At 42.7% G+C, this 22,825-nt stretch overlaps 1 protein-coding gene across 1 annotated transcript; it reads right to left on the reverse strand.

Moving 5' to 3' along the window:
- Positions 1–204: 204 nt before the first annotated feature.
- HNRNPUL2 (heterogeneous nuclear ribonucleoprotein U like 2) lies at positions 205–22,753 on the reverse strand. The gene is made up of 14 exons (XM_077455815.1): positions 22,077–22,753; positions 14,578–14,716; positions 10,454–10,524; positions 7,549–7,688; positions 6,927–7,017; positions 6,715–6,827; positions 5,109–5,372; positions 4,644–4,766; positions 3,865–3,993; positions 3,504–3,672; positions 3,234–3,422; positions 2,821–2,930; positions 2,358–2,438; positions 205–702 (listed from the first exon to the last, which is right to left on the reverse strand). The coding sequence occupies exons 1-14, from the start codon at positions 22,507–22,509 to the stop codon at positions 643–645; spliced, it is 2,112 nt and encodes a 703-aa protein (XP_077311941.1). The 5' UTR covers positions 22,510–22,753; the 3' UTR covers positions 205–642.
- Between the last annotated feature and the right edge of the window lie 72 nt (positions 22,754–22,825).

Below are 22,825 nucleotides of genomic sequence, written 5' to 3' on the forward strand. Positions count from 1 at the left end.
CTGAATTTTAGTTCCTCCTCAAAAATGTACCTATGGTTCCTACATAGTGGAGGCAACCATAATGTGGACTAATTCAATAACAGTATATCACAGTAATGTCTCCAAGTCCTAGTCCAATAACAGACTGCATTTACTAATGTACTGGTTATGCCCATAGAACAGCCACCTCCAATATGTGTCAATTAAACACAAAAACACTGGAGAGAAATTACATCACACAAGTTTTATTTCTTAAAAATGTTTTCTTCTCTTGGCATAAAAATTAAACAGGTTACAGGCTTATGATGAGACTGAAGTAAAAATCACTGCGTAATACTCCTAGCTAGGCAGGAGAATGCAGGGCAGGACGGAGCCCCCATTCATACAGGTGTCTGTCCCATAACGCTCTTGAAGAAAAAAAAAATGGACAGTCCACCTCAGCCAGAGGGAGGACAAGACTGGACAGAGTTGTGAACCTGTGCAGGCTCCAAGATCAACAAACACAAAAAAGTTGAAAGGAGATCAAGTCTCTGACCTTTTACATGCTCTGCAGTTTCTCCTCCACAAAATTGTTTTTTTTTCTTTTTTTGGATGTAGAAAAGAAATATACAAACCAAGCCCCCCCCCCACCCCGAGCTGCCTTCCCCTGTGTGATGACTTCATTCACCGGTATCCACGGTACCCATAGTAATCCCAGTATGGTGCTCTGTCATAGTTCTGCCACTGTGGAAATGGGGGGGGGAATATAAGAGAAAGTTGGTTATTTGAGGACAAGACAGCAATACATTTACCAAAACTTTTTTTTTTTTTTTACTATGCAACACTGCACGTCAAATCAATTCATAAATCCAAAAGTCAAGACAGCCAAGGCTACATGCATTTCAGATTTTACATGCAAAAAAAGTCAAGACTGCTCTGTCCCCTCCTATCCCTATACGTTTTGTCATAGTGATGTTATCAGGGAGTCCACAAGTGAGCTTTACGATTTGAAATTTGAGGGAAGGTGGTGGCATGATACTGGCATGATACTGTTGTGCCGTTACTCTGGCACCTAACGCAGGTACAATTTAGGTTAATAAAAGTTTATGGGTTACACTGAGGGCTTTTTTGAATGGCCTTGGTTTGAAGTGGGATTGTGTGTCACCTGCATCAGATTATACACTTGTAGCAGCCACCTCAGACCCCAGATTGTTTTGCTCCTTTATTGGCCCTTGTATTAAGGGAAGCCTATACCCATCAGGGACTGCTGGTGGCAGTCCTGTGGGCCTCTGGATTAATATTTCTCCTTGGAACTTTAAACTCAACACTGGTCAGAGATGGTGTGCGAGGATCACGCGTGAACGCGAATTGGACTTGTTTATTGATTGCATTTTTTTTTTTTTTTAAATCCATCACAGATAGGTGTACATGGATCACAAGCGAGTATGAATTTATGTCCTTTAGGTTTATTATCTGGTTGTGCATATTGATCACACTGCTTTACATCACTTTCTATCAATTGAGCTTAGAAGTGTGATTTTGAATTCCAGTAAAATCCTTTACTGTACTAATTACACATTGCCCCTTTGGTTATAATTCTAAAATGAATTTGTGGTTTGTATGTATAATTTTCAGAGTGATCAATTAAGGCGGCAGATGGTCCTGAAACGCTCCTACTTATTACCCAGCAATGCTACAAAAGCTAGAGGAAACCTCCCAGTTGATCTAAACATCTTGGAGCCAGCCTATAAAACCTTAAAGTGGCTGTAAACCCCTGACATATACCCAGTGATGTTTTATTTGTGTACCACCTGAGGCCAATCACAAATCCTCCTACACAAGTTGTACCCGTTTATTAGCAGCAGTCTTTCCCTGCCTTTAAAAGGGGAACAATTTATACATAATCTCTCAAAAGTAGGGGGGTGGAGGGCCAAAGTTATAGTATAGAGAAGAGATCTGATTGGAGGGAAGAGATACACCCTCCTTTACACAGTAACAGAGCTGAGGCTGTCAGTCAAAGGCTGTGCCATAATTTCTCTTGGTATCAGGAAAACTCCTCAGAAGTGACATGTTGATAGAGGAACAAAGCAGTGGACAGAAATGAACGCTTTTAAGTACACACTATAGAGGGATATACTTTGTTCATATTCATGCCTGAGGTTTAAAACCACTTTAAAGCCAAGCTTGGCTGGCTTGGGAGGCAGTTTTTCCAACCAACCACTAGAACCAAAATTACAAGATGGGTACTAAATATTGGAGTAATCTACAGTGTCTAACCAAAAAATAAATTATTGCTGCTCATTTAAAACCTACCATAGTGCAAATTTATGACATGCAATTGTGAACAACATTTTTCATTGGGATTTTAACAGTCGCAGAAAATCTGTTCCAAAACTTACCCCTCTATTTTGCTGCCTGAAGTTTGCTTGTCCATAGTATCTTTGTGGCTCAGCATAACGATCATAGAAATCCTGGTAACCCTATATTGTAAAATCAGATAATTTAGCAAGAGATGCATGGTGTTGAAGCAACTGCCCCTTTGTCAACAAGCCCTTCCATAAAGTCCATTTTTATAAAAAAAAAAAAAAAAAAAAAAAAAAAAAAAAAAAAAAAGAAGATGCAGGGGGTGCATTTATTGTCTGTAAAGCATTGCACCTGTGATTAGTAGATCACAGCTGCAATGTCAGGCTCCTGCAGACCGAGTAACTGCATGCCTGTACCTCAGAGGCTGCTCATTTAGTAACCGGTTACATCCTGGATACACATTTAACATGTTACGAAGGATGAGCTTATCCTTTAAATCTATTCTATGTGTAACTGACCCAACATGTAGAAATAAAAATTATAAATTTAGTTCCTCACCCCTCTTTGGGTTCCACCCCAGTACTGACGTGGCTGCTGATGATAGGGCTGTGGCCTTGAGTGCTGCATGTACATACGGCTACTGAAGTTCCTCTGTTGTTGGAAGTTACCTAAGAGGGGAAAGAGCATTAAGACATACAAAGACGGCTTTCAGATTGACATTTGGGAAAGTGGTTTGTTACAATACAGCCCAACAGAAGGCTGTCTAAGCATGCTGGCATAGTACAAGTGATCTATGTAGCATTTTGGCAACCAATTTCTTAGGACAAAATGCCAAGATATATTCTGTGTTCATTAAATGAACCCCCCCCCCCCCCCCCCCCCAATTGTCAGGGGTAGGTCTGAAAGTATTGGTCAGTAGGTACTGACCAATAGCAGCATAAGTGTGAAAGAATAAAGCTGGTTTTGCTTACGGTTACCGCCGCGTCCCCTATCTGAACGTGTGCGCTTTGGCATACGGTTTCGTCTCTTTTCATTGGTGGGAAGCTGCTTCCGTGCCTCCTTTTTCTCCTTCTGTACCAGAGCGTCTGCCTCTTCCTGGCCCAGCTCAGCATACAGAACATCATCTAGAAAATCACCCTTTGCAGGGAGAACGAAGTTGGCTGAATAAGACAAGACATGCCAATTAGAGTGGAAATTGGTAGTGGACCAATATTAGTGTTTCAACAAGCAAGATTAACAACCTCTCATTTCCAGGAGTACATATTCAGGGACAATCTCCCCTTCCTTCTCTTTGCGCGTTTCCAACCTTTTCTTCCAATCTTCATCACTGAGGACGAGTACCACAGCTTTACGTTGAAACCCTTTAAAACAGTGCATTTTCCTGCGCTGTGCAGAGCTGTACACAGTGCACTGTGAAGAGGGCAGAGAAAATTTATTTTTTTGTCAATATACAATAAAAAAAAAAATATTATATATATATATATATATATATATATATATATATATATATATATATATATATATATATATATATACATATATATATATACTCAATTGAGTCAAGTAGATCATTTGTATCACCAAACACTTCACTCTTCTCACCTGATCAATAATGTAATTTCTCTTCCTGCGGGCAGCCAGTGGCACCAGCCTGATCAAACACTGAGTTGCTACCTGGACAAGATGGTCCTTAGCTTTCTCATCTTCCTCAGGGGCATCTGGTCCTGCTGTCTGCATAGAGAAAAGGACAAAGGGAAAAAAAAAGTTAAGATCCAGTCACATAAGAACCTGGAACTACAAAGAATACAGTTGCCCAATACAGAAAGCATATTACTAGACGCCAGCATATGCAAAAGCACAATTATTCCGCCATTTGGCCTTGTACACTGCCGCAACACACCAAGCCCACATACATAAAGAACAAGTTCAATAGTATGTTTATGCTGCAGTGTCACCAACACCACGGGTCAGAATATACCCCAGTATCCTGTTGGAATTATAACAGAAAGGAGACAGTGCCTAGCTGTAAAGTTGTTTCCATGCTTACTGGAAATCTATTTGATAAAAAAAAGCACAAGTTCAGAGCAGCAATCTGTATAGGCATGTTTTCTAGCAATATGCACCTTGGTTTTACCAGTAGCAATAATATTCCTAGGAAATTCCCCCAAAAAACTTCACATTTGAATGTCTAAATATTCATGGTTAATGTCAAGAGTGAAAAAAATAAATAAAAAACAAACACCACACACACACACACCACCCTAGTTGTGAAAAACACAGGGGATATTAAACCACATCAGCTGCTTGCATTTCTGCTGAAAGAAAAAAAATAAATGATAATGCTAGAATTAAACCAGATTTTCTTCTTTCATGGTGCTCACCTTCAGTTGTGGCAACAGAGCATCTGTACAAAGATGCTGGAATTGTTTGTCTGGGTTCTCCTTAATGTGTTTTTGAGCCCATGTACTTTTTCCAGTTCCTGGGAGGCCAACCATAAGAAACACCTTAAATGAATAAAAAAAAAAAAAAAAAAAAAAAAAAAAAGTATTTAATAGGATTATAGCAATCAGATTAGTTTGTAGCATTTTTATTGCATTCTTACTTATTGGCGCTTCCCTCTGAAAGTAAACTAGGCGTCTACAAGACTAGGACTTTGCAAGCCTACACCAAGGTCTTGTCAAAACTCTAGGTCGCCAATAACCTCCTGTTGATCACACCGAGGAGAGGTTCGACGATTCATGGATACCATACAAAGTATATTTCTTCAAATGAACCCATCCAAAGCAACCTCAGCTGATTAATTTTATCTACAAACAGAAGCCTAGTCCTACAAACATCCTGCTTACCTCACACTCCTCATTGGTTTTTGGTGGTGATGGTGCCCTTGTACGATCCTCATCTGCAAACTCTTTCAGGAATGTAAAGTTCTCAGGTGGAGCATGCCAGGGCTCCTCTCTCTGTCCAAAGTTCACCTGGAAAGCACAGCCTTTGCACAAAATATGGGGCAGCAGTGCCTGCTCTCCCAGTGTACTTTGCTCTATAACAAATGCCTGCCCAAATTCAGAGCCATTTTTAGAGAAAGATATTTCCACTGAGTCACCATCAAGGTTCTGTAGAAAGAAAACCACTTATGACAATGAAAAACAAAAAAAAAAAAAACACTTCAAATATGCTTTGCAGTAAAAACATACAAGACAAACACTTCAGTCTTCCTTTTTTTGTCATTTCTGATACAAACTACTGCAAACAGGCTAGAGTTGCACTGTTCCAGAACCAAGGTCCATTCTGTAGCTTAGAAGCTGGTAGTGGGTTAAATGTGCCACAGGCAGCGTACGCAGACACAAATTTGTTAGGAAAAAGGCTATCCATAGATAAAATGGTTTTACACGCATTAGTCCAAATTTAGCCATGCAAGATAAAGGGAAAACCTTTAGTTTGAATAAAGTATCCCGAGAGAAAAAAAGTTTTGGATAAAGTGAGGCAATATTTAATCCTCTGGTTTTTCTTGAGGCATTCCTCAAACCCACAGGCAGATGTTTAAACCTTCCTACTCTAGCCAAAAATTAAGTTTGGGTTATACACACGTAACGTTTTTGCTGTCAAAGTCTTGAGTCATGGCTCTAAAAGTTAAAAGCTCTCTGCAAAGAACCATCCTGGGCTGTAGAGCTTTGCCGATCACTTTTACAGGACCTCCCAACATTGCTCTGGTAGCAAGAGTTAAATATGTAGTTTCCAATCTGGCCAACAGATAAAAGCTGTAATCTCCTGCTCAGATTCAGCTACTTCAGCCAGCACCTGTGTTGAAAAGGTGTCCACCGCTGAAGAATGTAGGCTACACAATAACCCACCTTTTAAAAAATGGTGCCTCTTCATTGCTCTGAAATTCCAGGTATATTTTTTTTTTACCCATTTCACTGCAGTCACATGACTGCAATGCCCAATCTTTTCTCTGCAGCCAGTTGTGAAGAGTCTCCTGGCCAACACCACCTTTAGAGCTATGGATGCCAGGATGAGGCCGCTGCTCTTTGTGATTAGGAGAGGTGGCTCGGAGGGCAAACAGTTTAGCAGCATCGTCAGCCTTCCAACATGACACAGACCAACAAAAAGCTTTGCCGTCATGCGACAGTAGAGAAATACAAGCATTTAGTAGCACACGCATAGGAGTAACAGGGAATTGGGGAGTTAAAGATTTAACAAGCGAGTGTTTGTGTAGGCTTTCCTTCTACTTTAAGAAAACTTGAATTAGTCAATTCACAGCAGTGCGTCACCCCTTACGTTGTCTAAAAACAAAGATTTTTATTTGCAAAGCAAGCTGCACTGCAAAGTTGTTTTTTAGCTCACCCATGGTGCTTTGGCAATCATTCATCTTGTACCATTTGTAGGACAGATTAAGATGGCCAATAGCATACAACTGAACACCACAAAGCAAAATATAAAGAAGCTAGAACTTACAGCAAGGCAGCCAACCACATCATTTTCACCAAAGGATTCCCCGTAAGATTCAAAGTGTGCACTGGTAACCTTCAAACCTCGGCTGTCATAAGCAAAGGACAAGTCATCTTCACCTGATAAACAAAACAGTGAGAAGAGTTAAACAAAAAAATATTGCAGGTATGCAAGAAATGTGTAATTTAAATAAAAATGCATATGGAAGATGTTATTACCCAGCTGTGGAGCGGACTGATATACAGACCAACCGACACGGAGCAGAGGAACCTCTGTACAGCCTTCTTTCACAGGCAGATTTTCCGTTACCTATACATTAGGTGGAATAAAGAAAAAACAAATGAGTGCAATGACAAGACATGCAGCGAGTGCTGCCAAGAGCATAGACAGAATGAAGACACAAACATACAAAAAAACAAACACACCACACACACTGGCTGGCACAGGGGTCAACATGACAAGTAATGCTCTGCATTATGCCCCCAGAAACTACAAGTGGCAATTATACAGGGGGACGCCATAAATCATTTCAATTTATAACTGACTTGAGCTCCGCTTTATTACAGCCTATAATAGGCAAAATAAACCAGGTATTCTTTTGCCAATGCCTTGCTCCATATTACTGTCCAATATCAGACTTTATGCTGAACAAGTTTATAGTAAAATAAATGGCATATCTTACTATGCAGTCCCTTATCACTCCTGTCCAATTTAAGAATTCAAAAAGCGCTATTCAAAGCACCACTGTATTGCAACAGTTACACCAAAATACCTTCATATTCTCATCTGCTATAGGAAGAAGAAAAACATAGTACTTAGAAATTTGACTGAAAAACGCACCTTGACTTCATAGTAAACTTTGCCCTCAGTTATCCCATGAGTGGCTCGAGAGCCTGACCACAAAGATGGGAACTTCTCAGAAAAGAGAGGTCTTCCTCCAAAGCGGTCCTTATCCATCTTAAACTGCAGATCACAGCTGGCTGTAAGAATACATGGGCATCAGAAAATTAAACTTACATGAACAAGCAACAAAGAATAGAGTGCATAAGCAAGAATCTAGGCAAAACTCACATTTAAACATGAATGCTTTTTAACCTAACATGCCACCTTGGATTTAATCTAAACACCCTCAAAAGATTGCACATACTGCACCTGACCAGTCCTTAGACGAGGCATTTGTTTCATCTTTCAAGCTCCTCCCCATCTGTCACCTGGCAATCCTAAAAATAACTCCTTTCCTGTTCCTGGGTGGCTACATTCACTCCTCCCCTGTATCTATGAAGAGTGTCATGGTTGCCACCCAGGCTAAACTTCACATATACCAGCCTTTGTACATCTCCATTACAGGGGAGCAGGGAGATTAGTAGTTCAGTTTGTCAGAAGAGATAGTTTCTGCATTTCTGGCAGACCAGGTATGTACGTAAATTCAATTTTTTTTTTCTAAGAAAATAAGGGAAAGGAACCACCCCCCCCCCCCCCCCCAAAAAAAACCCCACACACCCGAGGACAGGTAATCTCCACTATATATATATCTATCAGGGGTGCCCAACCTTTTGAAGAGCGAGGGCCACAATAAGTGGAGCGGGTGGAAGACCGATCTGTGTCCGCTCTGTATATGCAGAGTGGACATGGACAACCCACTCTAATCTGTGGACCCCCCTATCTGATCCAATCAGATGGAAGGGGATCCCCTTTTGTTTTGTTTTTTTGTAGATCAGATTGGAGGTAGGTGGCAAATGGACACAAGTCCGTCCATAGAGGTGAATGGAGGGTCCACGTGGGCTGAACCGATCATGTGAAAGGAGCCCAAGGCTGCTTTCACACTGATGTGCGGCAGTTTTCCTGCACTGCGGGTGCAGTACAATGCACCTGTGGCTTTCCTGCAGGTTAGCTGAACTTTCCTATCAATGTCTTATATCCTGCACGTGTGATGCACTTTCTGAAGGCGCACCAAACCCGCAGATAACATATGTCTATGACTCACTGCAGGTAACCTGAAGGTGCAATGCACTGCACCTGTGGATCAGTTTGAAAGCAGCCCAGTAACCACTGCAGAACAGATATGCTCATATATACACAGCTTTTAGTAATAAAAATAACTTTAACAGTCTTCCATTCAGGTATCGCTGACTGTTGCTGTCCCAGGCAGAATGCATTTGGTATCACTCTGCTTTGGACAGGAGCCGGCGCTATACAAGCCGCATCAGCAAATGCGGCTCTGCTCCCTCTGCAGCCGCTTGCTTCCTCTACCGCTGGCTTAATTTAAAACACTGATGATCTGGGATGGTGGGTCCGTAACCCATTATCAGAGCTTGAGAACCTGCTATCCCAAAGCAGGTCACGGGCCACATCAGAAGGCTCCACGGGCCACTGGTTGGGCACCCCTGGTGTATATTGAATATAACAAAAATGATATGCATAACCTGCAATATATTAAAATGTTTGTTCCTGGGTTATTTATTCATGAAATTAAAAACAAATAAAGGCCATTTGGATATGCCATTATGCCAACAATTTGTTAACATAAAAATGAACATAAGAGCTCTCATTGGTAAATGCCCATTTTATATGAAAATCTAAAATAAAATCATGTACACGTCTAAAAATGTGAACAGATTTCCTCTTAAAGAAAAAAAAAAAAAATAAATAAAAAAAAAAAAAAAAAGTATATAATCTTAAGCAATTGGGCATATTGTGTCCCTCAAACTTGTCTCTCTACGGGATAACATTGTCACTTGGGCTATTAGTAAGAGAAAATCTCAAAATTAAGACATTTAAAGTGGTTGTAAACCCTTACAAATCACTTGGACCTACAGGTAAGCCTTAATCTAGACTTGCCTGTAAGTCAAAGAAATATCTCCTAAACCTACATGGGTTTAGGAGATATTTACTAAAAGTCACCACTGTCTACAGCACATGTGCTGTAGACAGCGGCGTGCAGGCGCACTATCGCCGTTAGCAGCATGCCGCTGCTAAACAGCAATATGCCGTTAGTGACGGCTCCCGTGCGCATGCGTGGGAGTAACATCATCGTTGCTCCGGCGCTGTGAGTAGCCGGAGCAGCGATAACCGGAAGACGACGGACACTCCGTACTACAGGGGACAGCGGTGACATCGCTGGCTCCTGTGTCAGGTAAGTGACACATAACGGGCTAATATGCGATGCATAGTAGCCCATTATGGTTTACCTTTGCAGGGAGACAAAGTAAACCCATCAGGGTTTACTTCCTCTTTAAACGATTGTAAACCCAGTGGGGAAAAAAATAAATAAAAACAAGACTATCCTCAGGTGATGCACATTGATGAGACAAAACCGCCTACACAAATATCATTACAAAGTGCTGAATTTATATGCTTGTCTGATCGTTCAGAAAAAAAATAAAGGCTCAGAAAGCTGAAGTTACACAATGCACAGATCAGCGAGGAGAGGTCTGAGAGCTGACTGGCGAGAGTGAAGGAACCCCCTCCACACAGCCCACAAGAACAGAGCTCAGGCTGTTAATCAACTGGAGGTCCTCCCTGTCACCTTTTTTCTTCTTGGTGTCAGGAAAACTTGTCAGAAGTGATTAATGCTGATAGCAATGGAACAAAGCAGCAGACATAAAATGACACTTGCCATTTTTAATTGACACAAGTACACAGTTGGAGGTATACGCTTTGTTCAGATGTCATGTAAGGTTTAAAACCACTTTAAAAATAAAAGGAAATTAAGTTAGAGTGGGACAATATAGATACAATGACTTACATGCATCAAGACACAGCACGCTGTCTTCAACTTCATCAAATGCCTCTACAGTAGGCGCAGGAGACTTGGAACTAGCAAAGTAAATGAATGATAAGTTAACCCCCTTTCACCAATCCAGGCACATTTTTATCAGAATACATAATAGAACTTCAGCTATAAGTCTTATGACCTATCAATGACATGGAACAGAAGGGTTTAGAAATAAATTTCCATATGAAGACTGAGTAGGCAGTATTCATATGGACATAACCGGTAATATTGCATTTGTACCATTTTAAAATGCAGGTTTCCCATACGTTGCAAAAATAAATTAAATTGTTGAGACACCAAGTGCCAAACCAAAAGAACAAAATACACATTGGCAGGGAAATAGATTCCACTCTACTACAACTTGAAACAAAATGGATATATAATTTAGACGCCATGCAATATCCTGGATTAAGTGAATATTACTTTTAAACACTTTCTGTAGTTTGTCCTGCACATATCCAGGCTTAACCCAGCTTAAGTATCCGCCATGCCTGCCGTAAGCCTACTGGGTATCCTGAGTGGGGGGATAGGGATGGGTGACACTTTTTTTCTTTTTTCTTGGGACCAACTGTCTTGTATGTTCATTAATAAGTTTGTATTGTACTTGTTTAATATTGTTTATCATTACCCATTTACTTTCTTCTATTTGGTATTTACATATTTTGGATTTTGTGGAATTTAATTCTGGTTTTGGTCATTATTCCTTATTTTTCTTTTCTGTGTTTTTTTTATAACTTTATACATTATATACCTTTTAATTGAGTACTGCCTGACTTTTCCTTTGGCAATTTGTTACAGTGAGTAATTATCTGGTAACACCTCTATGAACCGTTATATTGTTCTTGGTGTTTTTGCTGCCCCTGACTTCTCTCCCCGTGTCCCGTTCGGTGATCGGCTCCCTTCGGGTGGACCAGCTCGGTGCTTTGCCTTCTGGTGTCTGTATGGACGCCCCAAGCGCTGTATTGTGGAAACAGTGCCCATTACAGCATCTTTTGTGCATTATGCCCGTCTCGTGTTGACTTCACCCCTCCCCCGCCATCTCTATTCCGGAGTAATCCATCTCATTTACCTAGCACTGTCATCGCTAACACTTTGTAGGAGATTGTAGGCATAGGAGTCTGAGCAGGCTGCCGTACAGAGTGTTTAGTCCGCTCTGACGGCATTTGCGTTCTGCGCCTGCGCATGGCGACACTGATGTCGCCTACGGCTGACGTCCACGTCTTAACGCCGATATGAGTGGGGGGTATATAAGACCCTCCAGCCAACGGCTGGTTGCTGGCTCTCTGGGGACGCCGCCTTCCATGGAACACGAGCATAAGGTTAGTTACTAGGTATAGGCTGATATTGATCCACAACTTCTCATCCTTCCCTGTCTTTGGCTTATTATACATTAGGATTATATACATTTTTCCTCTTCGTATCAACAGGGGCCTTACTATTAAGCATCTTACTTACTATATAGCCTATGTTCAGGCTGGGCTCTTATGTTGGATACAAACCTTTGCCTCTGGCTGGTGGACACCTATAGAACTCCATATTAGGGTTCAAGTGAGCTTATCTATGGATTTTTTATTTTTGCTATCCTTATTTGGCCCCCTGTCTTATGGGTCTGTCTTTTGGGTCTCCCTGCATCATTGTGTGCATTTAGGTTGCCTGACAGTGTGTTACCTTTCATCCTAAATCCTTCGAAATATTCTTGGCGGTTTTTGATATGTAGTCCCTCTACATTAATTCTGCATTTGGCATGCATAAGGTATACATTTTTCCTGCATACGTATATTTAATTTCTTTGCTATTAATTGTGTTGATCGGTCTCCCCTCTACCCCCTACAGTCACCATTGGTGATGCAAAGGGCTGGATGTCCCCTTTTCCTCCCCTTGAGAGCACTTCATCAGTTGTGGGGTTGTGGATGAGCCAGGGGTATGTATGGAACCATGAACAATTATTTTTTTCTATCAAACTTAAATTTCATTCTTCTGTTTAGTTTCTAATAGTGATTACTAATACATTTAATTGCCTTGGCTAAGGTAACAGGTGGTGTTCACTTAATCATATTGTAAAGAATAATTGTTTGTTCATTTGTTATCTATAGCTATTGCTAGTCTCTGTGGGTCAAAAGAATGGTACCCTGAAGAAGCCATGATAATGGTGAAACATGTTGGGACTCTTGACCAGCGAAATAAATCGACTATATCACATTGAGCAGGGGATTATTTTATCTATTGTACCGTGTTGTGTAATGTATTACTTTTGAGAATACATAATTCTATGAATAATTTTTTCAAATAAAGAATTATGTTTATTTTTTATGTCTTGTACTGCATCTAACTGCCTTCAATCTTGGTATGTCATATTCTATTAATACTAGGCACTGCAATAATCCCCTCCTCCACACATTGCACAATGTGTTTGATAGCCTTGCTTATAGATATAATTTGTAGCTATATACAGTTATGTAAATGGGTGCAGCAACAATTGTGTATATATATCCATCTTCTATTTAGGAATTCTACACAAAAAGTTACGCATTAAAATTGCTGCTCCTGATTCCAGGCTCTCAAATCCTCTTATTGGAGGTGACAATTAAAGCTGAGCAGTCAAACCACATCAGAATCGCACTGGAGGGGGTCTGAAAGGAAGGCTTTGCCTGCTCTAAGGAGGTATTTTTTAGATAAAAAAAAAGTGTGTATATATGTATGTGAGAGAGATACACACTCAAGTAGAGGTCGACCGATATATCGGCCGGCCGATATATCGGCCGATATTTGCCGTTTTTTAAATAATCGGCATCGGCCGATTGTTCTGATAAAAAGCCGATTCTACAGCGGGACTTTGGAAATGACTTCTGTAAGAAGTCAGTGTGAGTTGCCTGAGTCGTCATAGCAACACTTTCCTCCTCTCTGGGCAGACTGCCAAGAAAAGAACTAAATGATACAATGTTTACACTTGAATGAATGAAGTCATCTCTGTGTAGAAGTTCTCAGTTTAACCATTTAAAGACTAAATCTTTTCTGACACTTGTTGCTTACAAGTAAAAATCCTGTATTTTCTGCCAGAAAATCACTTAGACCCCCCAAAAATTATATATATTTTTTTAGCAGAGATCCTAGGGAATAAAATAACGGTTGTTGCAATATTTTATGTCACACGGCATTTGCACAGAGGTCTTTCAAATGCATTTTTTTGGGAAAAAAAATACACCATTTAAAATATAAAAATAAAATAAAAACAGTAAAGTTAGCCCATTTTTTTTTTTTTGTCCAAAAGTTTTGACTACCCGTTTTTATTTAATATATATATATATATATATATATATATATATATATATATATATATATATATATATATATATATATATATATATATATATTTATTTTTTTTTAATCTAGATCATACATACAACTAAACTGATTGGAGGTTTGTTTTGTTTAATAAATGTTTAAGTGTAAGAAATTTTCTGTATCACTTATGAAGACTGCTTTCACACTGGAGCGGGCAGGCGTTGATGGTAAAACGCAAGTTTTAGCGGCTCTTTACCATCATTTTAGCGGTGCCATTTGGCTGCTAGTGGGGCACATATAACCCAGCTAGTGGCCAAGGAAGAGGTTAAATGCGCCCATGAAGCACCGCTGCCAAATCGCATTGCATGCGCTTCGGCAGTGGTGCCCATTCATATCAATGGGCAGGAGTGGTGGAGGAGCGGTATACACCACTCCAAACGTGCTGCTTGCAGGACTTTTTTTTTTAAGATCCTGCCAGCGCATCGCCTCCGTGTGAAAGCACTCTGTCTTTCACACAGACTGCAGGGGAGCCATTTTGCAGGCACTTTACAGGCGCTATTTTTAGCCCAAAAGCGCCTTAAAAAATGCCCCAGTGGGAAAGGTGTGTTAGATCAAGGGGGATTAAAAATAAATAAGTAAAATAAAATCGGCCTAACATATCGGCCCAAAAAAAATCGGCATCATATATCGGCTATCGGCCGCCATGATTTCTAAATATCGGCATCGGCCAGAGAAAAACCCACATCGGTCGACCTCTACACTCAAGTGGTCCAAGATAAACTGTACCAATAAATCATAAGGTAAAACCTTACCGGCTATAATAACCCTCCTCCTTGTATTCATGAAATGTGCGTCCACGTTGTTCTTCCTCGCGTACTCTTTTAACACCCTTGCGTCCAGCTCCTGAATTTTTTGTATCCGATTTCTTGTCCTTCTTATCACCTTCGGCAGCTGCAAAATACAGAAGAGTAAATATTTATAACAAGAACATGCTTTGCAAAAAATAAAAAATAAATAAAAAAAGCACGATGGGAGTTTATGAATTTGTCAGAAAAATTTGGTAGCAAAAATCTACAAGCGAGCATTAACAAATGAATGTCCCAGTTATGGGCCAGCACAAAAAAAAAAAAAACAAGCATATCAGATGAGAATTGCATATAAAGACCAAAATGACAATGTTTTCATGAAGATTTACACACTTTCCGAATAAGATTCAACTAAAAGGTGTGGCTTTTGGGTGAAAGTTGTGTGAATCATGGTTAAAACATTAATAGTCCCACAAATCCGCTGTACAAGATTATAATCTGCTGAACTGTTTTAAGAACTATAAGGCCGAGACAACTAATAGATTATGAAAATGGTTGAAAACTATTTTCAGAAATCGATTAAGCGACCAGCCGATTAGTTGGCCTGCATACAGACTGCATTAATGGTTTACTTATCAGGAAATACAGTGCAGCACACATCCAGCTCAGTATATCTTCCACACATCAGTAAGTGCCTGAGAACTTGTGAATGTGTGAGGAGCAATGCCACATGGGACATGTAGTCCTGGCCAGGAAAGGGGTCGTTCTAAAGGCAGAAGTTCTCTTTACCTTGCTATAGGGACACTATATACGGTACTATACTTTGCAGCTTGCCATTGGGGCACTCTGAAGGCAGGAGGAGCCAGAAGCATTGGGGGGACCCAAGAAGAGGAGACTCAGGGCTGCTCTGTACAAAACCATTACACAGCAGGTATGACTTTTTTTAATTAAAACAATCACTTTAAAGACTGCAGGGAAGATCAGCATCTGAACCCAGAGAAGGTGGAGGCTGATAGACTGGAGGTAATATAAAAGGCATTACAATTACATTTAAAGTAACTTACCAGTACTGTGCCTTATATTTCACAAAGCATGCTGCTGCTACTAATTGTCTTAGACCTGGTTCACACCTATGCATTTGGTGCTTTTTGCAGAAAAGTACTACAGTCCATTTAAAGCGGGAGTGCGCTGGGAGTTCCGCCGTTTTTTTTTTAAAGCCAGCAGCTACAAATACTGCAGCTGCTGACTTTTAAAATAGTGACACTTACCCGCCCAGCGCGCCCGCGATGTCGGCACCCGAAGCCGATCTCTCAATCGTCTCTCGGGTGCTGCCTCCGCCATCTTGGTTATGGGAATCAGGAAGTGGAGCCTTTCGGCTTCATTTCCCGGTTCCCTACTGCACATGCGAGAGTCGCGCTGCGCAATAAGGATGGTCTCCGCTGTCTCTGGGATCCATGTGTTTCCCAGCAGGCAGCGGGGGACTTTCGTAAAGGGGCGTAGATTCCGCGGAAAGGGACGTACCTTCTGCAGAATCTACGCCGGAAGTGGGTGCAGATACCTGTACTGTACAGGTACCTGCATCCCCCTCCCCCCTGAAAGGTGCCAATTGTGGCGCCGGAGGGGGGGGGGTTGATTCCAATGAGCGGAAGGTCCACTTTAACATGGTTTCCAATGGGACACATTCTCACTTTTTACAGATGCTGTGTATTTGGAAAGGGCCTAGGACTTTTGTGAACGCAAAACCATGCTTTTTTGCATCAATAGACTTCAATTGAGAAATTGCAAAAAAGCATGTAGTGCGTTTACAGCAATTTGTTTTTTAATCTACCCAACAACAAATTGGCCCAAAAATAAAAAGCAAAAAATGCATCAATTAATACCATAAATCAGCCAAGTAAAAGATTATGGAAATAATGGTTAGTTGCAGCCCTAAAAACTACACAGGCAATGAAATGAATCAAGGAATATAATATATACACACACACACAGTTTGGGGGCTCTAAGCAATTTTCTAGCAAAAAATAAAAATAAATGATTTTAACTTGAAAACAACAAATGTCAGAAAAAAGTTTAGTGTTTAAGTGGTTAAACTTTTTCACTTACACACAATGTCTATTCCATTGACATATCGTTATAATGTTTATACTTAAAGTGGTTCTGCACCTTTAAAAAGAATATATTAAAAGCCAGCAGCTACAAATATTGCAGCTGCTGACTTAATAAATTGACACTTACCTGTCCTAGGGTCCAGCGATGTCGGCGGCAGATGACGAGCAATCGCTCGTCTCTCTGCTGCCCCCGCCGCCATCCTGTCAGGGAATCGGGAAGTGAAGCATTGCGGCTTCACTGCCCGGTTCCCTACTGCGCATGCGCAAGTCGCGCTGCGTGTCTATGGTGGTCCCCGCTGTGTCCTGGGAACTGTGCGTTTCCCAGAACACAACCGGGGGGGGGGGGGGGGGGGCCAATCTGCAGCGGTCTTGTCCCGGAAGTGGGTGCGGATACCTGGACTATCCAGGTAACTGCACCCCCCCTCCCCCATGAAAGGTGCCGATTGTGGGGGGGGGGGGGGGGGGGGGGGTCAGATCTTCAACTTCAGGGTGGAGTATATAAAGAATCTTATTTTATGATAAAGAATGTTTTGATTTTCTGCCCAGTTTTCCCCTTCCTCTCTTTTGATGGCAGTGGCTTCAGAAGAGCAATTCTTTGCAAGATCACGATAACGATTCTTGATGATTAATTGTGCAGCTCTAATAATATATATATATATATAAAATTTGAAGAAGGGTACATACCCTGAAAGCTTGTACTGAAATATTGTATGTTAGTGCAAATGAAAACACAGACGGCGCTCAATTGGTCTCTTTAGAAGCATCAAAAGATCCCTCTACAGGCTAATGGTTTGCATTCCTTTTTAAACTGCAGGGCTCCTTTACGATACAGTTCCACACATTCAGGAGAAGCCATCTACTGACCACTTTAGGTCTGGCGGTTTGCATCGTAGCATCTGGCAGACAAAAGGTAACCTCTCAACCTTTACCTCCCATGGCCTAATCTACAGACAGATTAACTGACATCCAATAGGGTGGCACATATACATTTTCAAAGGTAAGCCTGTCCATTTACAATAAACTTGGATATTCTGAATCTTTAATAAGCTTAAATCACAGGCTGTCATTGCTGTGCTCACCGTCTGCAAAGTACTAGTTGCTCAACTCCTGTCCATCAAAAGGTTTCCAAACATTCAAAATCACTGACCTGGTACAAGTATTGCACCCTCACTGGCTACAAGCTTTTTTGGTCTGTGCATATTAAACCTGGAGACAGTCAGGCAACCAATATTTTTAAAGTCAGCAATGGGAATCAAAGTATGTAGTGTACTACATGAAGTGCATGTCGAGCGGGGGGGGGGGGGGGGGGGGCGTTTAGTGTTATTTATTTTTGGATACTGTATAGATGGGAGATATGTAAAAGGCCCGGACAGCAGCAGAAATATGACCAAAGTTTCAATATTTTCCTACTCTTTACAAAACGAAAAAAGCTTTTGTCCTGACATTTTAGGAAACATTGGGGCTAGTTTACCAAGTCTTGCCATACACAGTTCGAATGTACCAAGCCAATTGAGGCAACTTAGTACAACCAGCCTGCCATATTCTCTTGTGATCAATAGCAGCTGCTAACTATAACCACTGTCTTCTCCCAGTGGGGATGGCTTCCTCCGCCAGGAGAGATCCCCACATTACAGTCTGTTTGTGGGAGAATCAAGCAAATCTTTCCTGCAACCCATAGAAATGTGCTCTGTGTATGGTTAGACTAACATTGCAGAGTGCAAAATCTGCTGCAGCTCTGGAGAGAAACCAATCAGCTTCTGGGTTCTATTGTCAAAAACGTATTTGAACAAACTGAAGTTAGAAGCGGTTTGGCTACCATGCACAGCTGCACCAGATTTTGCACTCAAGTTTTAGTAAATCAATCCCATTGTATTGCACACAATACAAAAAGGACAACAAGAGCCCTTTCACACCGAGCAATGGGCAGCATTAGCAGTAAAGTGCCTCTAGTGTTAAGGTTTTATCCATTCAGCCGCTAGTGGGTCGCTTTTAACCCCCACTAGCGGCCAAAGGGTTAAATGTGTGACGAATCTTTGGCAGTGGTGGCCATTCATTCTAAAGGTGGTGTACACACTGCTCCTCCGCTGTCCCAAAGATGCTGCTTTCAGGACTTTTTTCACCCCAGTGTAAAAGCGCTTGGGCTTTCGCATTGGGGTGGCAGGGGCGTTTTTCAGGTGCTATTTTTAGCCGATTTCGTGTAAATCTAGAGATGGATAGATATATATATATCTATCTCTATCTACACACACAGTGGCAGGGTGGCCACTCTGCCAGATCACATACCTAGTATGTGATCTGACACTTCCCAGTCTGGGGTGCGTGTGCCCCCAGCGACCTGATCACACAGTGGGAGCCCAGCAGTGGGTACTGCGGACTTGGTGTCTGCCGCAACCTGCAGATTAGACAGTACACAGGCAGAATGGAAATCTGCATATTTAAACCAGGCAGACTTGCCAGAAGGGAAGGCATTGATCCTGTGTTCCTTGCAAAGCATGAACATGGATCCATGCCTTCCCCTGGTCAAAGCACCTCCTCCGCTGTGAGAAAGCGCAGGCTAGGCGCAGTTAACACCTTGATCACCCCTGATGTTGGTCCCTTCTCTGCCAGTACACTTTTTTTTAGCACTGATCCCCAAAATGTATCAGACACTTTTCACACTATGGCGCGGGTCATCGGTAAAGCGGCACTATTGTTTAGTGTCGCTTTAGCGGTGCTATTCAGCCACTAGTGGCCGAGAAGGGTTAAAAAATAAAAATAAAAGCAAATCGCTGTTACAGCAGGGCTATGCCGGCGTAGCTACCCCATTGATTTCAGTGGGCAGGAGCGATGTATACACAGCTCCAAAGATGCTGCTAGCAGGACTTTGAGCATCCTGCCAGTGAGAGTTCTCAGGGCTTTCACATTGGAGAGACAGCAGCGGCTGTTTCAGGGCGCTTTGCGGGTGCCATTTTTAGTGCCTGCAAAGCGCCCCAGTGTGAAAGGGGTCTTAGGTGTCCGATTTGACTGGTACAATAGCGAAGTCCCGCTTTAAGTCGCTGATCACCGCTACTAAAAAACAAGACGCTATAACTTTTGTGCAAAACAATCAATATACGCTTTACCAAAAATATGTTGCAGAATACACATTGCCCTAAATTGATGAAGAAATTTGTTTTATAGCAGAAAGAAAAAAAAAAAAATAGTCAGTCTTTGTTTATAGCGCAAAAAACATAGAAACCTTGTAAAGAAAAGCTATTTTGGAGGGGGGGGGCCATTTCTGTTGGTATTTGATCACCTCTGCGGTTAAAAAAAAAAAAAAAAACACAGTTTGCTATAAAATTGTAAAGTAGTAAGTTTTTTCAGTCATTGATGGGTACTTATGGGTGGCACTGATGGATGGCATTGATGGGCATTGGGGATGGGCACTGATTGGTGGTCCAGATTGGTGACAATCCCTGGGGATTCTGGGTAGGCATCCAGGGGGGGCTGCACTGATATTAAGCCCCCCCTCCCGTCAGGAGAGCAGATCGGCTCTCCTCTACTTGCGTCTGTCAGACACAAGTGACGAAAAGCCGACCAAAAGCTCTTCCCGTTTACATTGTGATCAGCTGTGATTGGACACAGACGATCATGTGGTAAAGAGCCTCCGTCAGACTTTAACAAGATCGGTGGAACGGTGTGTCACACCACCAATCGCCATGATGCACGTGAGAGCGGACGTTCTGTAGGGGCATCATATGACGTCCACCCAGAACAAGAGCTGCACAGCCTGTCCTTTGATGGCCGGAAAGCCATTAAACGGTACTGTATGGCAAAAAAATAGCCGGGTCATGAAAGGGGATAAATCTTCCGGAGGTGAAGTGGTTAAGGGCCGGTTCACATGCTTGCACATGAAATCGCATAGGAACACACTGTGTTCCTGTTTGATTCACATGTGGCTCTGCAGTGCAAAAATCGCACTGCACCAAAAGTAGTGCATGCACTACTTTTTAAAACACACTGCAACCAGATCACATGGTACAAAAGTACCATTGCATTCGGGGGTGTTAACTTTGTTCCGACACTGGCTGCAGAACGCAAATGAAGTGCACTTTGCATGAGGTGTGAATTGCACAGGAACGCACAGCATGTTCCAGTGTGTATCACGTGCATGCATAGTGTGAACTGGCCCTAAGCGAATTTTAGCCCATTCAAAATCTATGCCCACCAATTAAATTCCCAGAACACCAAGAACCCATCAATCTGAAGAGCCAAGCGTGCGGAGTATAGAAGTCCAACACTGTACTTCTGCTCATCAGTGGAATATGGCCGTAAGATAATAAATATCAGGTCCAAGTACTAAGGATTTTCACACCTCAATATAACTAAAGGCTACATTACCACATCACTAGCAGTCATCATCAAGAATGAAAGCGAAAGGAAATCTTGTACTACTGGTTTCTGACAACTGTCTAGAGGGGGATTTCCATCATATTGGAAAGAAGTTTACTGCCGTGTGTGTGTGTGGCAGACTGTGGCCAATGGGGGGGGGGGAAGAAAAATATCCAGAATCAGTGCCCCATCATAGGATTTAATAACACCCCTTTGTTGATATGAATAATATTGCCAGCATTATGCAGTAAGCAACCAATGACCTGAGAAAACCCTGCACCACTGACAGATCAGACTACAGGTTCCACTTCATCCTTTCAAACCCAAACATATGAATTACACGGGTTCTGAGGCTAATTTAATGCAGATAAGTCACCAGGTTTAATGATCACCTCAATCAACCTCAGACTCTGTGTAATGTGTGTTTGGGTTTGAATGGATGAGGCGGCATCCCTAGACCACACCGGTGAAGCCCACCCCAAACAAATGCTGGGGGGGGGGGGAAGAATCACTGGAGATCGATGATCACAACAATGTGATTGAGCTCCTCTGATCAGGTGGGGGAGGGGGAAGATGGTACACAGGTTTCCATGACTACAGCCTATGTGACCCATCAGAATGCTGATTGGAAGGGCTGTGCCTACACCTCCTACTCATAGATCCATGATGAGAAAAGAGAAGTTTAAGATTCTGCGAGCATTAAGATGCCCCCTCCCCCTTCACACAACCAGACCCCAATTTTTATCGTACATGAAGGAATGGTGGCCGATCAGACAAAGACAAATCAGAGCCGGAGAATCGGAGGCAGTGCTGATTGGATCATCGCCAACTCCCCGCATAAACAATGGCGGTGGTCCTTCCCCATCCATCTGCGCCATGTATAAGAGGCCTTGTCGGCCCCGGTGGCCGGTGCCATGTCGGCTCCCCGGTGATGCCCCCATCCATCCTATAGGCGGACTGTTTGTATGGCGACAAAATGGCGGCCTCCATTGTGTACAGACCACAATGCTCTCCCCCGGCCCCTCCCCCATCCTCCGGTACACTCACCGCCAGCTGCCGCCTTCTCTCCGTCCTTGTTCTCTGCCGATGCAGCCCCATTCACCGACTCCCCGGCTTCAGCCGCCTCCTCCATCTCTTCCTCCTCGTCCTCCTCGGTGGCAACACAGCCCGATTCCCCGGGGGGCTCCTGATCGGCGGCCTCCTCGTCTTCTTCCTCCTCTACAGCCTCCGCGGCCTGGTCGTCTTCGTCCTCCCCCTCGCCTAGCTCCAAGGCCCGCTCCTCCTCCTCTTCCTCCGTTAATCCCGGGTTGATGGTGGTCGCCGCCTTCTCCTCGTCACCCCCGCCGAGCAGCTCGGAGTCGAGCGCCTCTTGCAGCCTGTCGCTGAGCTCTGCTTTCAGGCCTCGGCAGTCTAGTCCCCGGCGCTGTAGCTCAGCTCGCAGCTCGGTCACTTTCATCTTCCGCGGGTCTAGGCCGCTCATGTTGCCGCTGATTACAGATAAAGACACAGGGCGGATGTTCGTCTGAGCGCACCGGAAGTGGACGAGGGAAACGCCCCGGAAGTTCAGCTGGCAATGGGAGTAGTAGGGGCGGAAGCTGACCTCAAACCGCTGGAAATGGCGCTAGGCCTCTTGTGGCTCAGCTCCCCTGTAGCGCCCCCTTCGCTCAGAGCCCAACTGGATAAGGGCCCCACTGTGTGTTGGTAACGTTCTGCAATGGGGGCAATAATTCATACCCACAGCAACAATAGACACCCGCCGAGCGCAAGACACGCCCGCCGACGTCATTTTTCCTGAT

This window comes from Lithobates pipiens, unplaced genomic scaffold (genome assembly GCF_037356315.1).
Source record: "Lithobates pipiens isolate NorthernLeopardFrog02 unplaced genomic scaffold, aLitPip1_a1.2 Scaffold_10, whole genome shotgun sequence".
Classification (NCBI taxonomy): domain Eukaryota; kingdom Metazoa; phylum Chordata; class Amphibia; order Anura; family Ranidae; genus Lithobates; species Lithobates pipiens.

Bases quoted from the DNA above. Each gene is read 5' to 3' on its own strand.
- HNRNPUL2 (XM_077455815.1), bottom strand. From the start codon at position 22,509: ATGAGCGGCCTAGACCCGCGGAAGATGAAAGTGACCGAGCTGCGAGCT. The intron at 7,018-7,548 runs GTGCGTTTTTCA...CCTAATGTATAG, and splicing joins AAGTTTACTATGAAGTCAAG to GTAACGGAAAATCTGCCTGT. The intron at 4,767-5,108 runs GTAAGCAGGATG...TATTCATTTAAG, and splicing joins AAACCAATGAGGAGTGTGAG to GTGTTTCTTATGGTTGGCCT.